Source organism: Gadus chalcogrammus, chromosome 3 (assembly GCF_026213295.1).
Source record: "Gadus chalcogrammus isolate NIFS_2021 chromosome 3, NIFS_Gcha_1.0, whole genome shotgun sequence".
Classification (NCBI taxonomy): domain Eukaryota; kingdom Metazoa; phylum Chordata; class Actinopteri; order Gadiformes; family Gadidae; genus Gadus; species Gadus chalcogrammus.
The window spans coordinates 2,167,714-2,188,041 of NC_079414.1; the positions used below are offsets into that span (position 1 = coordinate 2,167,714).

The window sequence follows — 20,328 nt, forward strand, 5'->3', positions numbered from 1 at the left end:
CAAAACGAACGAATCAAATAAACGAATCGTTATAGTGAACTGAACTGAAAGAACTAGTTCCCGGAAAAGAATCATTTTGCCCATCCCCAATGTGTTGGTCTTAAAAAGTCTTGAAAAGTCATAAATTTGACTTTAAAAATGGTGCAAGAACCATGTACCTTACACATTGTTTTAATAAGTTGATGTCTTGATGCAGCACACTTCCCCACAAACACGCCTTTCACATCAGAGCAAACAATGGCAACCATTCGTTTTTTCTTTTGTTTTTGGCCATACAGCCCTTATCCCTCGACTAGATGTGGTGGGCGTGACCCTAAGTTTGCCGGTACTTGTGTAGTTTATCAGGGGTTACACTCATCTCCAGTAGGGCTGAACGATTTCAGGAAAAGATTGCATTGCGATTTTTCTGGCAGATATTGCGATTTCGATTTTCTTCACGATTTTCTTCAAATCAAGCTTCAGTGCAATATTCATTAGGTACAGTAATATTTACAAACATGACATCATAACATTAAAACATTACATGCCATTACTCTAATGTAAGAATGAAAACTAAAGTTAAGAATTTATTTTAAATGTATTTATTAAGAAACATAAATGTAAACTAAAGTCCTTGACCAATTGCAGTTGTTACAAATGAACTAAAAGAGCCATCTTTGACTGTCTTAACTTAGAAAAGTACTACTACTTTTTAAGACAGTCAAAGATGGCTCTTTTAGTTAATTCGTGCATTAGAGTATAACAACAAAGAGAGAGACGTCAGAGAACCCAACGCAGTCTATTCATAATATTGTAATGACCACGGAAGAGGCAGTGAATGAAGTATTGAATAGACAGAGATTTATACTAATAAACCGTTGGAACACACAAGACCGGAAACATAGCAACTCCGGTAAACAAACCCCGAGAAGCCCAATCCCTATGAGAGCTCCCCGCGCTACGGCCGTCCGGCGGTGCACAGAGCTTTTGCCCGTGATATTATATATACAAATATTATATTACGATACTATTATATAGAGCTCCGGTAGGGATGGGCGATATGGCCTAAAATCCATATTGCGATATACATGCAACCTATTGCGATAACGATATATATCACGATATATAAATCATAATAGAACCATTTCAGAACAGGTTACATAGACTCTAAGGAAAGCTAAACTGCTAAATGTATGTCGTTTTGAGAACATTTATAGTGCAAAACTAATCATACAACATAATGTTGTAGCTGCAGAGACTTTAAAAAAGAAAAAAATCTTCTGTGTAATGACGTATACTTCTCTTAATGAAATAAAAATGGGTGGTGTCTTGTTAATAAAGAAACTGATACTGTGAATTAGGGAAATACGTCCAGTAGTAGGCATGGCTATTTTAAATAAAGAAAAATCTTCCAAGTGTGTGCACAGATACTTGCTATTAAAACATAAAACAATAAGTGCAAAATGAACGCATATAATTTTGAAATGAACATGAAATGAGAGCAATCACCAGCTCCTCCGTTTCGCTTCAGCCATATTTACTTAGATGACGATGATGCGTTGAAGCCGGTTGGAGCTCATGGCTCTTTAAATTCCGCGGGTCGCGGACGATGCGTTGCAGCCGGTTGCAGCTCGTGGCTCTTTAAATTTCGCGTGTCGCGGATGATGCGATGCAGCTGATTGCAGCTCGTGGCTCTTTTTAAAATTCTTGGGTCGCGGACGATGCGTTGCAGACGGTTGCAGCTCGTGGCTCTTTATATTTCGCGTGTCGCGGATGATGCGATGCAGCTGGTTGCAGCTCGTGGCTCTTTTTAAAATTCGTGGGTCGCGGACGATGCGTTGCAGACGGTTGCAGCTCGTGGCTCTTTATATTTCGCGAGTCATGGATAGATCGCGTCAAACATACATTATCGCGATAGAGCAATATAACTAAAATCTCTATCGTAGGCCATTTTTTATCGTTTATATCGTATATCGTTTATATCGCGCATTCCTAAGCTCCGGGAGTTGCAAACGGCAACATTCACTTTCTCCTCCATGCTGCAGTTCACCCCGGACTGAACTGCACTGAGTTTGACGGTTGAACGCTGATTGGCTGTTACGTTACACATGTGACTCAGTGGCCACGCTGTTGAACGCATGTTAACCATTGCAACGCCGGTAAACAAACGCCGGTAAACAAACCCCTCGAAGAGAGCTCCCAGCCCTACGGCCATCCGGAGGCTCACTCAACTTTTGGCCATGATATTATCTATAAAATTATATTATATTAATTCGCCCGATTCGACGTCTCTACGTTGACGAGTGAACGCACAGTAAAACCGAAAAAACCGTGTCTTTGGCGATCCCGAGATCGCGTTGTCTGAAATCGCGATTTCGATCAGAAAACGATAAATCGTTCAGGCCTAATCTCCAGCATTGGACCGAAGCAGTGGGGGTGATCTAGGGAGCGCTAGGCTGTGGACCCCAAACTCATGGAACGACAAAAGTATTAAAAAGTACAGATGAAATTGGTTTCGATAAAATATGTACAATCTTAATATTTTAATCCGAATGATTTACAATTGTTATATGGTTCAGCTATTTATTTTTCCCTCCTTTAGTTGACTACTTTTAGATATGGAATACCACCGACACACGTTGTTTAGTTTGGCGCCTTCTCCCGTTCAACGCGGTGAGTCTCAGTAAGAACTGTGATTCACTAACCGCCATCCCCCCCACCAGGGAGCAGACGCATGGTGGACGTGATGGACGTGAGCACGCAGAAAGGCACGGAGATGTCCATGGCGCAGTGGAGGCGCTACTACGAGACGCCGCACGCACAGCGGGACAAGCTGTACAACGTCATCTCCCTTGAGTTCAGCCACACCAAGCTGGAGAATCTGGTCAAGAGACCGGCCACGGTATGCACACTCAGACAAGCCTCACGTGGAAGAGCATTCTCACTCAAAGAGACCTAATGTTTGGAGGAGGCCCATCCACATTTAGATTCTGACGTATGCAAGCTTTCAGGAGACATCCATGATTTTCAAAGACATTGCAAGTGTGTGTGTGTGTGTGTGTGTGTGTGTGTGTGTGTGTGTGTGTGTGTGTGTGTGTGTGTGTGTGTGTGTGTGTGTGTGTGTGTGTGTGTGTGTGTGTGTGTGTGTGTGTGTGTGTGTGTTAGGGTTGTCCCGATCCGATTGGCCCAGTAAGATTGATCGGAGAGTGGAGTAAAAAATTATCCGATCCGCGCAGCGGGTCGCGTGATAACCATAGTCGTCGCCAATTAGGCGCATGCGCATAAGAGCTACCTGTTGATCAGTCATGTCAGCAGTGTGGCAGTTTTCCAACCTTAAAGTGGAATAGAAGCCTGGCTGTTGGAACGTCTCTGTCCTCGGCTGCTGCTGAGCGCGATCATGCGCGGTCACGTCACATCGCACGCTCCAGCTTGGGCTAGAGCGGATCAAAGAGTTTGTGATCGCCACGCTTATGGGGATCACAAAAGCTAACCTTTTCGGGCATCGTGGACGTCCAATCGATTACAATGATTAATCGATTGGAAATATGATTATTATATATCGAAGGACTCCAACCATACAAGCCATATCGTTTTGTGAGCTTTTCTCGATTAACTATGTGAAAGAATAACGTCAATAAAACTTCCTGTTTACTACAAGTGATGACACACACAAAATCACACTTGCACAGAATTGTTTCAACCATTTAAAACTATCAGCTGTAACAGCTCAGCTATTCTATATATTATCTCAAATGCTTTATCACTTTAGTTATTTGTTTAATTCTTCACTTTATGTTTACAATAGGGGTGTACACGTGTACACGTGTAACCTGTTAGTAAATCATAACCGTTTAGGAAAAATCAGTAAACGAAAACCGTAAAAAAGAAAATAATAATCACCGTGCCATTGTTTCAATGGGAATTGCGACAGTCCATACTTTCAACATAAAGTTTACATTTTTATAATTCGAAATTCGTCCCAGCCTTTATCCCACAGATACTCTAGGGTCTATCGCATATAACCGCGTTGTCTGATTACAGTTTAATGTAACAGTAACCTGACAACATCCAAATTTAAACCGCAACTGCAAATTAACCACACAGAGATAACCATGGCAACCGGTCAAACAAATTCTCTTTTTGCAATCATTCTGCTCGTGCATCCGCCATGTTGATAAACAAATAATCCCCCTATAGCGCGATTGCGGTCCACTTAAAAAAATAAATAAAAAATTCATTCATTAAGGCGAGACACGGCAGGTGAATACGATTTTTTTTAACTTACAGATATCTTTATGAAACTTTACCGGTTGATTAGCCACATGATTAGAAAGAAGAAAATGCATTAGAAGTTTTCTGTAATTGTATGTTAAGATATGCAAATTAGGCTATATCCACTAAGATATGCGCAAATGTGCATATATTTTGAAACGAAGAATCGGACCATTGGAAAAAGCCAGGCTCAAAATTAGTTTTTCATGTTACTATATTAAATAGAAAATATTTACAAAGGGGATTAGATATCTCCTTTCGTTATCCAGTTAATCATAAAATACTGCCAATGCCTTAAAAAATGTATTGCCGCCCTATTTTTATGTATAAAATGTCATGTAAATCCGGGCAAGAATAATATATCAACAAATCCCAGTGTAAAAATCTTCATATAGTAGCTGAGAATAAGATTCTAAAGTTTGGTGCATGTAGGTGCTACAGAAGTGGAGATTCCTTGCTTGGCGTGTGAGGAAAAACTCATTTTGAGAAAACGGCCTTTAAAGATTCTTATGGCAAAAGCTAACCAGGAAGCTTGAGAGCATACCACGTGATACATTCAAACCAATCGTCTTGTCGGAAATCGAGTCCAGCCAATCAGATATCAGTTCTATTTCATCCTTACTGACCGCCAGAGGTGGTGCTTAAAGCACTGGATCTCCACCTCGCGCATGCGCATTTCGAGTACCTAATACCAACATAGTCACCTGAGACCCCCACGTGACACCGGGAAGGCTATATCTTCCGGTGTCATTAGAGGATATGTTCCTTTACATCTTCTCGCTGCGCAGGTACCGTATTGAACCTTTTTGTTTGAGAAAGGAAGGAAGTTTGTTACAACTGGCTACGTGAAGCCTCGTGACCAAGGTCGGAGCTGCGGGTAACCCGTCCTCCAGAGGCTGTGGCTAGTTGATGCAGATATTTAGTGAAAAAAGAGTAACGATAAGAAGAGTAGCCGGCGTTTGTTTGGGAGGGCAGTGTGCTCGCTCCCGCTCCCAGCACTCGTTCGCCTCTTTGTTCTGTTATTGTTTGTTGTGTTAGCTTTGCTCTGTTCTAACCATCAATTTATTTTTTCCTTACAACTTACCGGTGGAGGCAGTTCTCTCGCTCCCGCTCCCAGTAACGTTTTTGTTTGGTTTCCCCTCTTTTTTAGCAGCAGCGCTTACGCTCAAGCTAATTAATATCGGTCGATTTCATTTTCTGGTGAAGGCAGTGTTCTCGCTCCCGCTCCCGTTAACGCCGCATTTGGCCCTTGTTTGGTTTATAATTAGTAGCAACGATCACGCTCAGGCTAATTAGTTTCTGTTTTTAATTTTTACTGGCAAGGGAAGTGCTCTCGCTTCCGCTCCCAGTACGCTGCCGGTGGCTGCCTCCATAATGGCCCACCTATGTGTCGCCTGTGCGGCTCCTCTTGAGCCTAAGGACGGCCACGACAGTTGCCCTCCTTGCCTCGGTCTCGAGCATTAGAGGGAGAGCCTCACGGACAGCGTCTGCATGAACTGCAGCCTCCTGCCTTGGGTGCTCAGAGTGGCTAGGCTAACAGGCGCAACCCTGTCCCGGCCACATTCTCCGTCCCTCCTTCAGAGGAGTACCTGAAGGAGCTCCATGCTTGCTGGAGGGACACTAGGGCCCTATCCCACTCGACGTCGGATGCCCGGACCTTGGCTGCCATGCAGAATGCGGCGCATGTTGGGCTGGGCCGCATGCCAGCAGTCGAGCATGCCATCGCCTCCCTAATTCTGGCTCCTGATGAGGCTCTGAGGCCAAATGCCAGGTGTCCTCGGCCACAGTGCAGGGTCACAGACGACCTCCTGTCAAAGGCCTACAACGCAGCGGCGCGCATGGGTCGTATTGGGAACTGGGTCGTAGTTGGGGCGCACTATGTCCACCCTCGTGCAGACTCGCCGCCAGGTGTGGCTTGCGCAGTCGCCCCTGACAGAGACATGTAGGAGGGTCCTTCGTGCGGTGCCGGTGGAACCAGGGGAGCTCTTTGGGTCAGCTGCCCTGGAAGTGCTGGAGGGGGCTGCCCGAGCTAGGCAGACCAGGAAGCAGCTGTCAGGCCTAAATAGGAGTGTGTCCATTCCTAGCAGGCCTGGGGGCCCCTCGGCAGTCCCCCAGCGGCGCTTTCAGCCACCTGATTACTCCGGTGGCCTACGAAGGTCTCAGCGGGCTGCGCAACAGCCCACGGATGGCTTTCGGGCCCCCGAACGCCTACCTTCCTGGCAGCCCCGTGCCCCACATCCCAACCGACGCCCCCCCAGGGCCTCAGGAGGCCGGGGGGGTAGGTGCTAGGCCCTCGGGGCCGGTCGTCGGGTGTTTTTCCCATCAGCAGCTCAGTTACTGGGCTGCCTGTACTTCAGACCCTTGGGTGGTTTCCACCTTGACCCAAGGGTACGAGTTGCAGTTCCGACGCCGGCCCTTAGCCTTCAGCCGGGTCAAAATGACTGTCGTCAACGACCCGGCAGAGGCCTTGGCTCTGGACCAGGAGTTGTCCACCCTCCTGGCCAAAGGGGCAATCGAGCCAGTGGATCCTCTGCTGCACCCCAGAGGATTCTACTCAAGATACTTTCTCGTGAAGAAGAAAGATGGCAGATTTCGCCCAATTCTCGACCTGAGGGGACTCGACAGGTTCCTGAAGGTCCTGCCATTCCACATGCTCACCGCATCCGACACGCTGCGGGTGGTCGCAAGGGGAGAATGGTTCACCACGGTGGACCTAAGGGACGCATATTTCCACGTCCCAATTGCACCGCGCCATCAGCACTTCCTCCTGTTCGCCTTTCGCGGCCGGCATTTTCAATTCAGGGTACTTCCCTTTGTTCTCTCCCTCTCCCCGAGGGTATTCACCAGGGTTGTGGCGGCAGCTCTTGCACCCCTGCAGAAGCAGGGCACGAAGGTCCTGCCGTATTTGGACGACTGGCTGATCTGTGCACTGTCCCAGTCCCAGTCGGCCCGGTACACGGCTCGGCTGCTCTTGCACGTGGCCCGGCTTGGCCTGACGGTGAACTTTGTGAAGAGTTGCCTGGACCCATTCCAACGGGTCACATACCTGAGGATGGTCCTAGACTCGGACGCTATGAGGGCCTATCTGTCACCTCAGCGTGTGACCGACATCCTCCTCTGCCTCCCCCTCTTCGGGTATGGCAGGATGGTACCATTTATTCTTTGCCTGCAGCTCTTGGGCAAGCTGACAGCTGCCTCAGCTGTGGTGCCCCTCGGCTTGCTGTCTCTGCGCCCTATGCAGATGTGGCTGAACAGCCTCTACTTGGACCCCAAGTGGCACAGGCACCGAAAGGTCAGAGTGTCTCGGCAGTGCCTCTTCTCTCTCTCCCCATGGAGAAAGAGGTCGTACATGTCTGTGGGTGTACCCATGGGCACCATTCCATCCCGCCGGGAGCTGGTCACGACAGACGCCTGCCTATCGGGATGGGGCGCGGTTTGGCAGGGCAGGACTGCCCAAGGGCAGTGGCCGGCCCAGAATCATGCTCACATCAATGTGCTAGAGCTCAGGGCGGTACAGCTAGCACTCAATCATTTTCTGCCTCAGTTGAGAGGCAAGCATGTGCTGGTTCGATCCGACAACAGGTCAGCTGTTGCCCAGATCAACAACCAAGGGGGGACCCGGTCTTCACGGCTACTCCGGGTATCTCGGAACTTGTTGGCCTGGGCATATCCCCGCCTGGCCAGCGTACGGGCGGTCTTCATACCGGGGCAACAGAACCAGGTCGCAGACTTTCTATCGCGGCAGAAGCCCCCACCGGGGGAGTGGCGGCTTCATCCGGAGGTGGTGGAGACGATGTGGGGTCTCTTTGGCAAGGCGGAGGCGGACCTCTTTGCATCAGAGGAATCTGCAGATTGCCCCCTCTGGTTCTCCTGGACGGAGGTGCCTGGCCCCCTCGGACAGGATGCCTTGGCTCACGACTGGCCTCAGAGTCCTCTGTATGCCTTCCTACCGCTGCCCCTGATTCTCCCCACACTCCAGAGGGTGTTTCTGCGGGGCCACAGGCTACTTCTGGTGGCCCCCTACTGGCCAGGGAGACTCTGGTTTCCACTGCTACGCAGGCTCTGCTGCAGCTCTCCATGGCGCCTCCCCTGCAGCTGGGGGGTCAGATTTGGCACCCAGATCCCCGTCGCCTCCAGCTCTGGGCTTGGCCGCTGCAGGGCCCGACTCACTGCTGAATGTTTGCACTGAGACTGTCAGGAATACTATTCTGAGTGCCAGGGCACCATCTACCAGAGCACAGTATGCCAACAGATGGAAGTTATTCTCTGACTGGTGTAGGGGTAAGACGTCGGTAGACCCAGCACGTTGCTCCGTGGCCACCGTTCTGGAGTTTCTGCAGTCCCTCCTGGTAGGGATGTTAAACGACTCGTTTTCTGTGAGTCGACGTGTAGGAGGCATAAATCGAAAAATCGATCGATTTCTTCTCTTTTTTTCGGCCCGCGGCTGCAGCAGTTGCAGAGCTCAAAGGATCTGTGCATTCCTTTAAAACAGCGGCCCAGTTGGCCCACCCGTCCTATTTCAAAGGTTACTATCAGGAGCACACCAATAATGCATTTTTTTTATGAAGTTAAGTTGATATAAAAATGATGATTAACAAAATATCAAAGAGCAGGATTGTGAACCTGTAAATTCCCAATAGGCAAAATGTGTCGGCGTTGTTTTAATTAGGAACGGCAGTTGATGATGCGCGCCTCCTCTTTGCAACGAAATTGTTTAAGTCGGACATAAAACCATTTAAGCTGTCCAGGCATCAGTGGTGATAGCAACTTTGTCAGCTGAGGACAGGATCTCGCGGAGGGAGGCTGCTGCTTCGCGGTACATTTTCTCCAGCCTCACAGTCATCGTTTGGCGACATGGCACTGTGTAGGTTGGCTCGAGAAATGAAATCAGATTGCGTAACCCAGTCCCCTCTACTACGCTCATGGGCAGCATATCTCCGGCTATCATCTTAGCTAGCAACCCGCTGATTCTTTCAGCCCGGCGGCTATCACAGGATCTCACCGTAAAGTTTGCGATGCTGCCTTGCTGGCTGGAAGGCTTGGGATGCCTCCTTGCCAGGTGATTCAACATCACGGTTGTGGACGAATGGTACGCAAACTTCATGAGGCATAATTTACACTGAACTGTTCTGTCATCAATCTTCATGAAACTATCCCACACCGGATTTTAAGTGAAGATGCCATTGTCATGAAAGGACAAAGGAAGAGATCGCTCTCGGGAGACGTAGCGGTGTAGCAGAACAGAAGTGACCGTTAGAAAAACAACACAGCTACGTCTCCCATTTGAAAAAAAAGAGAAGGATTTATTGTATTTTGATCATTTTTAATTGGTTATTTTGAAATCAGAAATGGGTTAGAATGTTTTGTAAAGGACATTGAAGCAGTTTGTATGTAAAAAAAAAAGTAAAAAAAACGATTCATCGATTTCTATTTTTAGAGTCGTTTAGAGCACGAGTCGAGAATCGACCGTTGAGTCGACACATTCTTCACATCCCTACCTCCTGGATGGTGGTCGCTCTCATTCCACCTTGAGGGTTTATGTGGCTGCTATCTCTTCCCGACATGAGATGGTCGACGGAGCCACAATGGGTTGCCACAGGTTGGTGTCCCTCTTCCTTAGGGGGGCCCTGTGGCTGAGGACTTCAGCTTGGGACCTGCCCCTGGTGCTGGAGGCCATGTCATCACCTCCTTTTGAGCCTCTGACCCAGATAAGGTTGAAGTGGCTGTCCATGAAGGTGGCTTTTCTGCTCGCCATTACCACTGCGAAGCGGGGTCGGGGAGTTGCACGCCCTATCCGTGGCAGATACAAGCCTGCTGTGGAACCCTGATGGCTCAGGTTTGGTTTTATGGCCCAATGTGGCGTTCCTGCCCAAGGTGCTTTCACGCACCTATTTTAAACAGCCTATCCAGCTGGCACGTTTTAACTCCCCATCTGAGGGGAATGAGTCCGAGATGCTGTGCCCGGTACGGGCGCTTAGGGCTTACATTGCTGCTACGGCCGGTATACGGCGGTCCGAGCAACTGTTCGTGTGTCACGGTGGCCCTAACAGAGGTTCTGCCTTGTCTAAACAGAGGCTGTCCCACTGGGTCGTCGACACCATTATACATGCCTATGTGGCCAGTGGCCGCCCCCCGCCATCCGGGTTGAGGTGCCACTCCACCAGAAGCGTGTCGACATCGTGGGCCGCACTAAGAGGTGTACCCCTGGAGTCGATCTGAGCCGCGGCATCATGGACGTCACCGGGCACCTTTACAAGGTTTTACCGCGTCAACGTCGCCAGTCCCCACCCGATGAGTGTGGTCCTACTGCCAAGCTCTGCTACCTCCAATGAGTGAGGTGGGTGTTGGATTCTTTGTGACCTTTATGGTATGGGTCATCCAGTGCTTTAAGCACCGCCTCTGGCGGTCAGTAAGGATGAAATAGAAAGAAAGTTACGAATGTAACTACGGTTCTATGAATCCTGGATGACCGCCAGAGCATTCAGTCACTCAGAATCCTTGTGTTCTCGCGAGAAGATTCTAGGAACATATCCTCTAATGACACCGAAGATATAGCCTTCCCGGTGTCACGTGGGGGTCTCAGGTGACTATGTTGGTATTAGGTACTCGAAATGCGCACGCGTGAGGTGGAGATCCAGTGCTTTAAGCACCGCCTCTGGCGGTCATCCAGGATTCATAGAACCGTATTTACATTCGTAACTTTTGTTTTATGTTGTGCAGCAGATCGAGTGCTTTCCAACGATACCACGGAACACATATGACAGAGACCGGCTGTAATTTGAAACGGTGCGTAATAAAGCAAACTTATGGTGAATCTTCTTTAAAATTCAGTGGCGCAAGTTAACAAACTATAATAAAACAAACACCTAAATGTTTTGTTTTGACTTTTTTTTTTCTTTTGTGTGAATCATTACATGTTAATGGTGCAAAATAGCCCAAAATTTCAAAATTGATCAGTGACTGAAAAATCGATGATTTTGCCTGCCGTGTCTCGCCTTAATAAATAGACGGTTAACCGTGTACACGAAAAAAAAGGGGTTGCGTAACCGTTCACACCCCTAGTTTACAGCCATTTAAAAAAAAGTTCAAATCTTTTCACTTTATTAAAGTCATTCAAATTTACTTTAGTGAGTTTGTTTTAAGGTGGCTATTAAGCAAACATGAGAAGTGCTTCAATATTTTATTATTTGTTCGAGAGTAAAACTAAGTATCGGACTGATATAGATATCTGCAGATAGCCAAATCTGCGGTATCGGAAGTGAAAACGTGGTATCGTGTGTGTGTGTGTGTGTGTGTGTGTGTGTGTGTGTGTGTGTGTGTGTGTGTGTGTGTGTGTGTGTGTGTGTGTGTGTGTGTGTGTGTGTGTGTGTGTGTGTGTGTGTGTGTGTGTGTGTGTGTGTGTGTGTGTGTGTGTGTGTGTGTGTGGTATGTATATGCATGAATGCAGGGGTGCACATAACTTTTTAAAGAGTCACACAGCTGAGTACCAGGAGATGGTATTTGGTACTCACTCCCAGAGGTGTCAAAAGTATTCACATTCATTACTCAAGTAGAAGTATAGATACTAGCGTTTAAAAATACTTCTGTAGAAGTTGAAGTATCAACTCAAGCTTTGTACTTAAGTAAAAGTACTGGTTTCAAAACTATTTAAAATATTAAAGTAAAAGTAATGCAAGGGGAAAAAAATGCCATTAAGGACAAAAGCGTAGGCCGTGCCACAGGGGCCTATAGAATTACAATCAGCTATTTTTGCCAAGTATGCTCACACATAGGCCTACAAGGAATTTGTTCTCTGCATTTATCCCATCTGTGAATTAGTGACACACACACAGCACACCTCTATAGCACACTGCCCCACTTACCCCCAAATTTTTTTTGGGGGTAAGTCTTTTTTTGGGGGTAAGTCTAATATTATAGTCTAATGACTATAATATTAATGTTGAAAAGATTGCGATGCACCTGTTTCAGTCACATTTATACCCATTGAAAATGAACGCATATTAGTACAATGCAAATACATTAAAGAACCATATATGTGTACTGAATGTAGACGGGCTCTGGTCATGCGCAGGTGCCATGTATCGCGTATAAACCAATAGGGTGTCAAAATGGTATATGTTTCTATTCTCATCCAACCAATCAAATTCACTCTATCCGATGGCGCGAATTATCTGGATAGGTTTTTTTTTGAAAGCCGGCGGAACAAAAACAAGCCGAAATTAAATAGGAGTAACAAGGCCATTTTTAAAAAGTAAGGAGTAGAAAGTACATATAAGTGCGTGAAATGTAAGAAGTAGAAGTAAAAAGTAGGCTGAAAAATAATTACTCCAGTAAAGTATAGATACCCAAAATTTCTACTTAAGTAAGGTAACGAAGTATTTGTACTTAGTTACTTGACACCTCTGCTCACTCCACACGTAGCTTTGTTTTAATAACATCTGAAACTGACCTATTTTAACAAAGGAGATCCCATTTTCAATACACAACTTCTTAAGCACAGCAGTGTTTTTCACTCCACCTTTTTAAAACTGCAGTAGCTTGACCACGGAGCAATTGAATATTGGGGCGTTGTTATGAGCTGATGTTACACAGTTCTCCAGTGTGTGTGTGTGGTGCAGAGCTCTCATGAGCGCACATTTCAGTGCGTTCATCATTCATTTCCAGCCACTTGGAGTCACTGTTTGGACTTCTGTTCCGGCTCCATTTTCCTTTTCTTTGCAGGTGGCAAAACGCGACAAGATATATGAAGGTATTATTGTAGCAAAAGTCTTTAGCACCTGTAACTGCAGAATTTGAATAGGTACACTAAAGTCACAGTAAATTTGAAGTCGTATATATTTATTTTGCATGTGTACTCTAAAGTCACAAATGTGTAACAGTACATTTGTAGTCGTAAATATTTTTTATACCATTGTAAACACAAAATAGGGTCTACGAGTACACAAATCTGTGTTACAGGTGCACAAATCCTTTTGCTACAATTATTGCAGCGCAGTTGGTGCAAAACACATTCGCACACCCGTGTTTCATAATCTGAGAACCTGCCCAAAAGGTGTGCATTCGTAAACCCAAATTTGAACTAATGTATCAGAACCTGCACATCTGTGAAAAATTTCCTCACAAAAAAATGATAAAGAACGCTATGTTAATTCAGCATTTTAATGAGCGAGCACAAATCCATTGTGCAAAATTACCTTGATAAGTTACCTGTTATCCGTCTTGTCATCGTTGCTATTAAATTAAAAATTTCTCTTTTTACTTAATTACTTACTTTACTTTTTTAATGTCTCCTTTTTTCGCCGCTTTCTACAACGTCTTTCTAAGCCGCTGTTGGTAGTGTCGGGTCAGCCATCTCTTCTTCGTTCGTTACCAGACTCCGGTTGCATTGTGGGATAGCGTAGTGACCTACCGTTGTATACTGTGGCGGTAGTACGCATTCTTTAACGTTTTCCGTATTACACAATGCGTACTGAGCATTCAGACGCGCTATATTTGTGGCGTACTACAAAATGCATGCTATAAGTATGAGTATTCGGATTCAGCCCTGGATTGGGTTTTGCGAGGTTTGTTTACCGGCGTTGCTATGGTTACCGGTCTTGCGTGTTCCAACGGTTTATTAGTTTCTAATAAATCGCTGTCTAATCAATACTTCACTGCCTCTTCCGTGGTCATTACAATATTATGAATAGACTGCGTCAGGTTCTCCGACGTCTCTCCCTCTTGGCCTGCCCATAACAGGTTCGAATATTAAGGGCTGCCTAATATTCGTTCGAATTTTGATTTATTTCTTGATATTCGAATTATATTCAAATTAGGAAGTTCGGAGTCAAAGCCCTAATATATGGGTACTATCTCTGATTTGTCCACAGCCTAGAGCCTATTAAGCGAAGGTTCAAATGCCGTCCTTGTGTGTCTTGGTGTGTGGCTGTATGTTCTGCATGTGTGTTGCGTGCGGCGTTCTTTAGGTGGATATGATTGACTGGGTGGACAACATGTGGCCCCGTCACCTGAAGGAGAGACAGAGGGACTCCACCAACTCCATCACTGACATGCAGTACCCCAAAGTCCAGAAGTACGGCTGCTCCCAGCAAATGGCCTGTGCAAAACCAAACTATTATTACATTTTAGATTTAAGTTAATTTTGTGTTTTTTTTTAGCTGCAGTGGAGATGCTTTAAAATGGAATGTTTGGGTTTTCTCTGAGTGTTTGTATCTGATGTCCGCCTGCTCAGGTACTGCCTGATGAGTGTGCAGGGCTGTTACACAGACTTCCACATTGACTTCGGAGGAACATCAGTTTGGTACCATATACTGAGAGGATGCAAGGTATGTATCATTACAAATCATATGAATTGCCATACTTTTTAATTACGACAAAACTAAAAAGTTAACAATAAAGCAGCTGTTGAAGTTTGCCAATTTTAAAGTTGACGATTCAACAGGAATGTGAGAAGTCAACCTAATCATGTCCTTAATGCAGTGTTTTTAAAGTTGACCACTCAACAGGATTGAGAGAAAGCCACCTAAATCATTTCTTAACAGTGTTTTTAAAGTTGACCATTCAAACGGATTTAGAGAAGGCTTCCTTATTCATATGTCATATGTCCTTAACGCAGTGTTTCTCCATCCCACCAGGTGTTCTGGCTGATTCCCCCCACCCCTCAGAACCTGGAGCTCTATGAGAACTGGGTGTTGTCAGGGAAACAGGGCGATGTCTTCCTGGGAGACCGTGCTTCTGACTGTCAGAGGATTGAGCTGAAGCAGGGGTACACCTTCATCATTCCTTCAGGTAACCCCTTCATCACTGAATCATGGATTTAATTACCGCACATGTCCAATATTTGGAATAAAATGATCTTCTATTGCTCATGCATTCAATGCCTCTCTGAAACATTTTAAGCTGTCCAAGTGACAAAAAAAATAGACTCTACTACCTCATTTGACTGGATAGCCCCGCCCATTCTGCCGGCGATTTGAATCGCCCTGCAGAAGGGTCTGGAGAAGAGCAAAACATTTCTTCCTGCTTCCGATATGTTTTTGCGGGAGCAAATCAACAAGCTGGCTTCTCCCACCCCTGGCCCGCTATTTACTGGTTTAACACAATGACGACAGGAAAGCGGCGGCAAGCAGCCAATTGTGTGCAGAGTCAGTTGAACTAGGCCCGATGATCACGCCTCTTGAGCTGACGAAAATGACAGCAGTTTCCCCACACCAACGTGGTCTGGGAATAGCCAGGCTACTACCTCGCCTCAATTGGACACACCTTCTCAGAAATGTTTCTTGCCTGGGTCACATCCCAGTCAATAGGAAAGACATGTAAGGATGTAGGAGTTTATCTATTCTTAGGCCTCAAAGCAATGTGTGTGTTGACCAGGCTGGATCCATGCCGTGTACACGCCCGTGGACACCCTGGTGTTTGGCGGCAACTTCCTCCACAGCTTTAACGTTCCAATGCAGCTGCACATCTCCAGCATTGAGGACCGCACGCGGGTGAGTCTCCAGGCTGCTGTCATTGGTTTTGTTCCCCGTATTGAGCATCGGTTCATTCCTTCTCTGATGCACCCTGTAGGTGCCCGCCAAGTTCCGCTACCCGTTCTACTTTGAGATGTGCTGGTATGCCCTGGAGCGCTACGTCTTCAGCCTCACCGGCACCTCCTACCTCACGCCTGAGTTCCAGAAGCACTCGCTGGGCATCGGTGGGTGGCCCACATGTAGCTTCTTATTCTCTCCCAGTTCTGGGGAAAACCTTTCTGATGTCACGCTCTGCTCTACAGGTCTGAAGAAGCCGTCTCCGGCAGACCCGGACAGCGGAGACTTAGACGATATGGGCGAGGGTGGCAGTAGTGATGGAGATGCAGACGGCTCCTCTTCCAAGCCACCAGTGGGCAAAGTTCACATGGCCCCGTTCGAGCTGGAGGGGATGTGGAACCTACTTGGCAAGCTGGAAGCCCTGCCGTCCAACAAGAAGTGTGTCCCCGCAGGCATACACAATGCGCCCGCCCTACTCACACACATCAAGGTGAGCGCTACACTGAAATAAAGATATTGGCCTTGAAGATCCCTCATGGTTTGGGGATTCCGTCTTGCCTGTCAATCACATGGTAGATGGCTCTGGCACAGGTGTGTGAGTGAAACACTCTGGGGGAGGAAGAGAGCACAGAGGGAGATGTTTTTTTTCGCTTCAAGATCTCAAGCCCTTTCCGCTCTCTGTCTGTCGGTCTCTCTCTCTCTGACTGTCTGCAACATTTTCTCAAAAACATGATTTTTGAGAAAGCCCACTTTTCTTTGGTCTGAACATGTAAAGCCTTTTTCATAGTCTCCATGCTTGAAATGTAGGAGCCGGCGTGAACTAAAACAAGGTTATCAATGCCGTGCTGTATTTCATACTGCGGTATGAAAAAATATGGGATTCCCTTCGTTCCCCCCTGCATTTTTCATTGAAAATGTAAAAATCGAGCTTGTTCAGACGGCCTCACTGATTGGCCTCCGGTATTGCCCAAACAAACAACCTCACACTCGACATTGCACTTTCTCGGGTTCTCAGCAAACACCCGCCAATTGTTGGGTAGATCGGATGAACGTTGTCGAGTAAAACCAAAGGACAACCATACCGAGACTCCTCTAAACATGCGTTCTAGGGCCCGACCGATATTGATTTTTGAGTGCTGATGCCAATGCCGATGCCGATTATTTTCAGAGAAAAATTACGATTACGATTTAATCGGCCGATTTAAAAAAAAAAAAAAAAAGCATATAAAACGTAGTTTTTGATACCTTAAATATACTTTAAACACTTGACGAATATGTGAATTGAATGCAGAACCTTTGAGTGTTTTAGAATAGATTTACAGTAAAAAATGAGTGTAATGTAAAATAAATAACTAACTCCCAATGTGCTGCGCTCGTGAGCAGTGACTAACACGTGCGTGCTGAGCAGTATGGTCTCACCGTTGGAGTCTACAGTATAACAAATTAACATGGCCTGGGACCTAAAGAAAAACAGGCACAACATGCTCAAACAACGCGTCTTGTGTACATTGGTGAGGTGAGCGAGCAGCTGCCTGAGCGAGCGTGCTTTCATGTTGTTCGGTAAAAAAAATTTCTCCTCTTTTTTACTCCAGCTAAAGTTGTTAGTTAGCAAGGTGAGTAGGAGCGCAATTTGCAGGATACTAAGCGCAATAACATTTAAAAAAATAAATAATAATAATAATAATAATAATCGGTTGTAATCGGCGTATTTTTGGCCGATGCCGATTATTTTCAAAAAGGCTATAATCGGCCGATTAAATCGGCAGGCCGATAAATCGGTCGGGACGTAATGCGTTCACACCAAAAGCGAAGCGGATAGTCTACTCTCATTACTCGGACGAGGTTGCTCACTTGAACCGCAAACTTGGCTCGCACGATTGATTCAGCATCAAGCAAAATTCACAGGAAAGATCAAATGGTTTCAATTGAGTGAATGACAAATCTGCATTGTTCCAGCAGATTAACTTGAATTACACGCAAAAAGTTGGCAACCATTGACTTTGTATGTTTTCATGCTGCGCTCGGGCTTTTGGTGTAAAGGCACGGTAATTTGTAGTTTGATATTCAGTTTCATGTGTGTCTTTTGTTCCATGTGCTCCACCAAAGGCCCTTCTTAAGGAGCATGCCAATGACAACCCAAAACTTTCCTACACTGGCAAACCAATCATCACATGGCCAAAGAGGGTGAGTGTTCAGATGTAGCCAATCAGTGTCTTTTTTCATAATAACAACTTTCCCATGAATCAATCCTTTGTTTTATTCATCTTTGAGCTTTCATTTTAGTATTTGATTAAAGATGACCCCTGTCTTCCCCTCAGCCTTCGTGGTACCAGCCTCCCCCTCCACCACTGCCCCCACCGCGCCCCAAGCTGGCCAACACCCCCGTGCTGCCACGTCCCCAGAAGCCTGCCTCCTCCATGTCGGTGCTGAGACGCCGGCGCGTCAGGTGAGAGTGCAGTGTTTCCCCTAGGATGGAGTTGCAGCAGCGGAGGTGAAATGGTGCTCGCAAAGCGCACCCTGCCGGGAGGTTTCTATGTGTCTGCCGGCACCATAAGGGTGTACATACAGTACATTTGTGCACAGTGATAAGCAGGGTAAATATGGAGATATTGAATATAATACAAGTATAATCTTTACAACAATTATTTATATTTATTTCACAAAAAATATTTTATATATAAACCACCCTATACAGTAAAATCACATAACACAAATACTACATCAATCGAAAAGGTCTGTGCCTCTAACCAATGCATCTTCCCACTCCATCCCCTCTCCCCATCACAAAGGTTGTAGTAGGACCATAATGAGGCCATTGCCGTGTTCCAATGTCCATACTTCCATGAGTACACTTAGGGTGCACTCACACTAGGCCATCTGGCCGTGGCCGTTGGCCGTTTTCACACCTAACCGTGTTCAACTGGCCCCATTGTTCTCTGGCCTGCACTCACACTAGGCCATCTGGCCATGGCCGTTGGCCATCGCAACTGTGGCCTGGCCACGGTAGGCTCTTGTACATACGTCATCACGTCGTAACACGTCATCACCAATTGTCCGCTGCATGGACCCTAATAAAGTCTGCTGCCAGTCAGAGTTTTAACAACAATGGACATCAACACAGAGAACACAGTTCGCACTTTGCTGAGTCTGTTGCTTATTTGGAGCCCAACTGCCCAAATGGCTAACAGACACTCGACTTCTCTATGGGACCATCGTGAACCAACAGTTGAACCGCTTGACGCCATGTTTACCGTTTAATGGGAAAGAAGGCTCGTCGCCTTTATTATGTCCATGGTCGTCGCATGGACTATACGTCATCCAACTCAGGTTGCGTGCGTTTGCGTGTGCGCGTGTCGGCTCATTACCATCTTTACCGTTGCGGCCCGTACCGTAGCAGCACACCTCTCCCTAGTGGCCAAGTTGGCCTGGCCAGACTGGCCACACTCACACTGGCAGATTTGAGCACGGTTTGGTGTGAAAACGGCCACGGCCAGATGGCCTAGTGTGAGTGCACCCTTAAATGTAGTACACTATCCGTACTCACTAAGTGCGATAATTTTCAGTTGTCAGTGTTGTTCCAAATCGAATACTCCGTGGTGCACTAACCGGAAATTACGATCACGACTGCCGCCACGGCTCCTCCCCCCGCAAAAAAAGCTATAAAAGCTATAAAAACTACAAACTGACTATTAATGCAGGCTATGTGGAAAATGCGCCGACTTTGGCTCAGCCTGGCTCTGCCCTTATCCGCTACGTAGCTAAGTTGGCTGCCGTTGAGTACGAAAAGTGTACATCGATCCACAATTCGCGATTTGACAGTTTGAGTACACCATCCGGGTCCTTTCAGTACACTCATTTTCGCCCGATCTGAATTGGAACGTCCTACATACTCAAACTAAGGCTAGGAAGTACAGATGGTATGGATATTGGAACACGGCACATGCCCCTATTGAACAAGTTTTGGGGCTCTGGAGTCCGACGCTACTGAAATTGTTGCTAAAAAATTAATTAACATTTTTTCTAAAAATAAATTCCTTAAAAATAAATAGAGGTATATTTTTCAAAACTAAAGGTTGGAGTAAGACCATAAAGAGCCCATGCCTGTATGGAAAACGTTTTGGGGCCCTAGAGTCAATAATTACCCTGGTCCTACCAAACTCTCTGGACCCACTCAATTGACTGACGTTAACTCACCTGAAGGCGGGTGTCTGTGGAAGTTTAAAACTATTGGATCTCCCCTGTGCCACTCTGGATCTGCCATAACCAATCGCTAACAATTGGCCGGGAATCACGTTGCACGCAGGCTGTAAACAAACCAAACACCGTGCTTGAAGATGTCAGTCAACGAGAGCTGACTTTAACGTCATTGTTCTCAGCCTCTCCCTCTGTTCGCTGATTGGACGCACACAATTTGGACGGAGAAAACCCACATACAACATACTACAGACCCAGACGTAGTACTGAAGGGACTTTAATATTGAGCGGAAGTACTTAGGCGGGCGGAGCCAGGCTAGTCAATAATGGCAATGCTATTGAAATTGTTCCTAAA

The 20,328-nt window shown here is 46.3% G+C and overlaps 1 protein-coding gene across 4 annotated transcripts in view; it reads left to right on the top strand.

Moving 5' to 3' along the window:
- Positions 1 to 20,328, top strand: part of LOC130377568 (lysine-specific demethylase 2A-like) — an 80,888-nt gene that overhangs the window by 5,397 nt on the left and 55,163 nt on the right. For 3 of the 4 annotated variants that reach the window (XM_056584734.1, XM_056584723.1, XM_056584727.1), the window contains 8 exons: positions 2,703 to 2,881; positions 14,217 to 14,323; positions 14,483 to 14,576; positions 14,886 to 15,039; positions 15,625 to 15,740; positions 15,820 to 16,269; positions 17,886 to 17,963; positions 18,098 to 18,225. In XM_056584734.1, coding sequence (XP_056440709.1) covers positions 2,703 to 2,881; positions 14,217 to 14,323; positions 14,483 to 14,576; positions 14,886 to 15,039; positions 15,625 to 15,740; positions 15,820 to 16,269; positions 17,886 to 17,963; positions 18,098 to 18,225 — 1,306 coding nt within the window. The remainder of the gene's footprint in view (positions 1 to 2,702; positions 2,882 to 14,216; positions 14,324 to 14,482; positions 14,577 to 14,885; positions 15,040 to 15,624; positions 15,741 to 15,819; positions 16,270 to 17,885; positions 17,964 to 18,097; positions 18,226 to 20,328) is intronic. The other variant, XM_056584742.1, reaches the window with a different exon arrangement.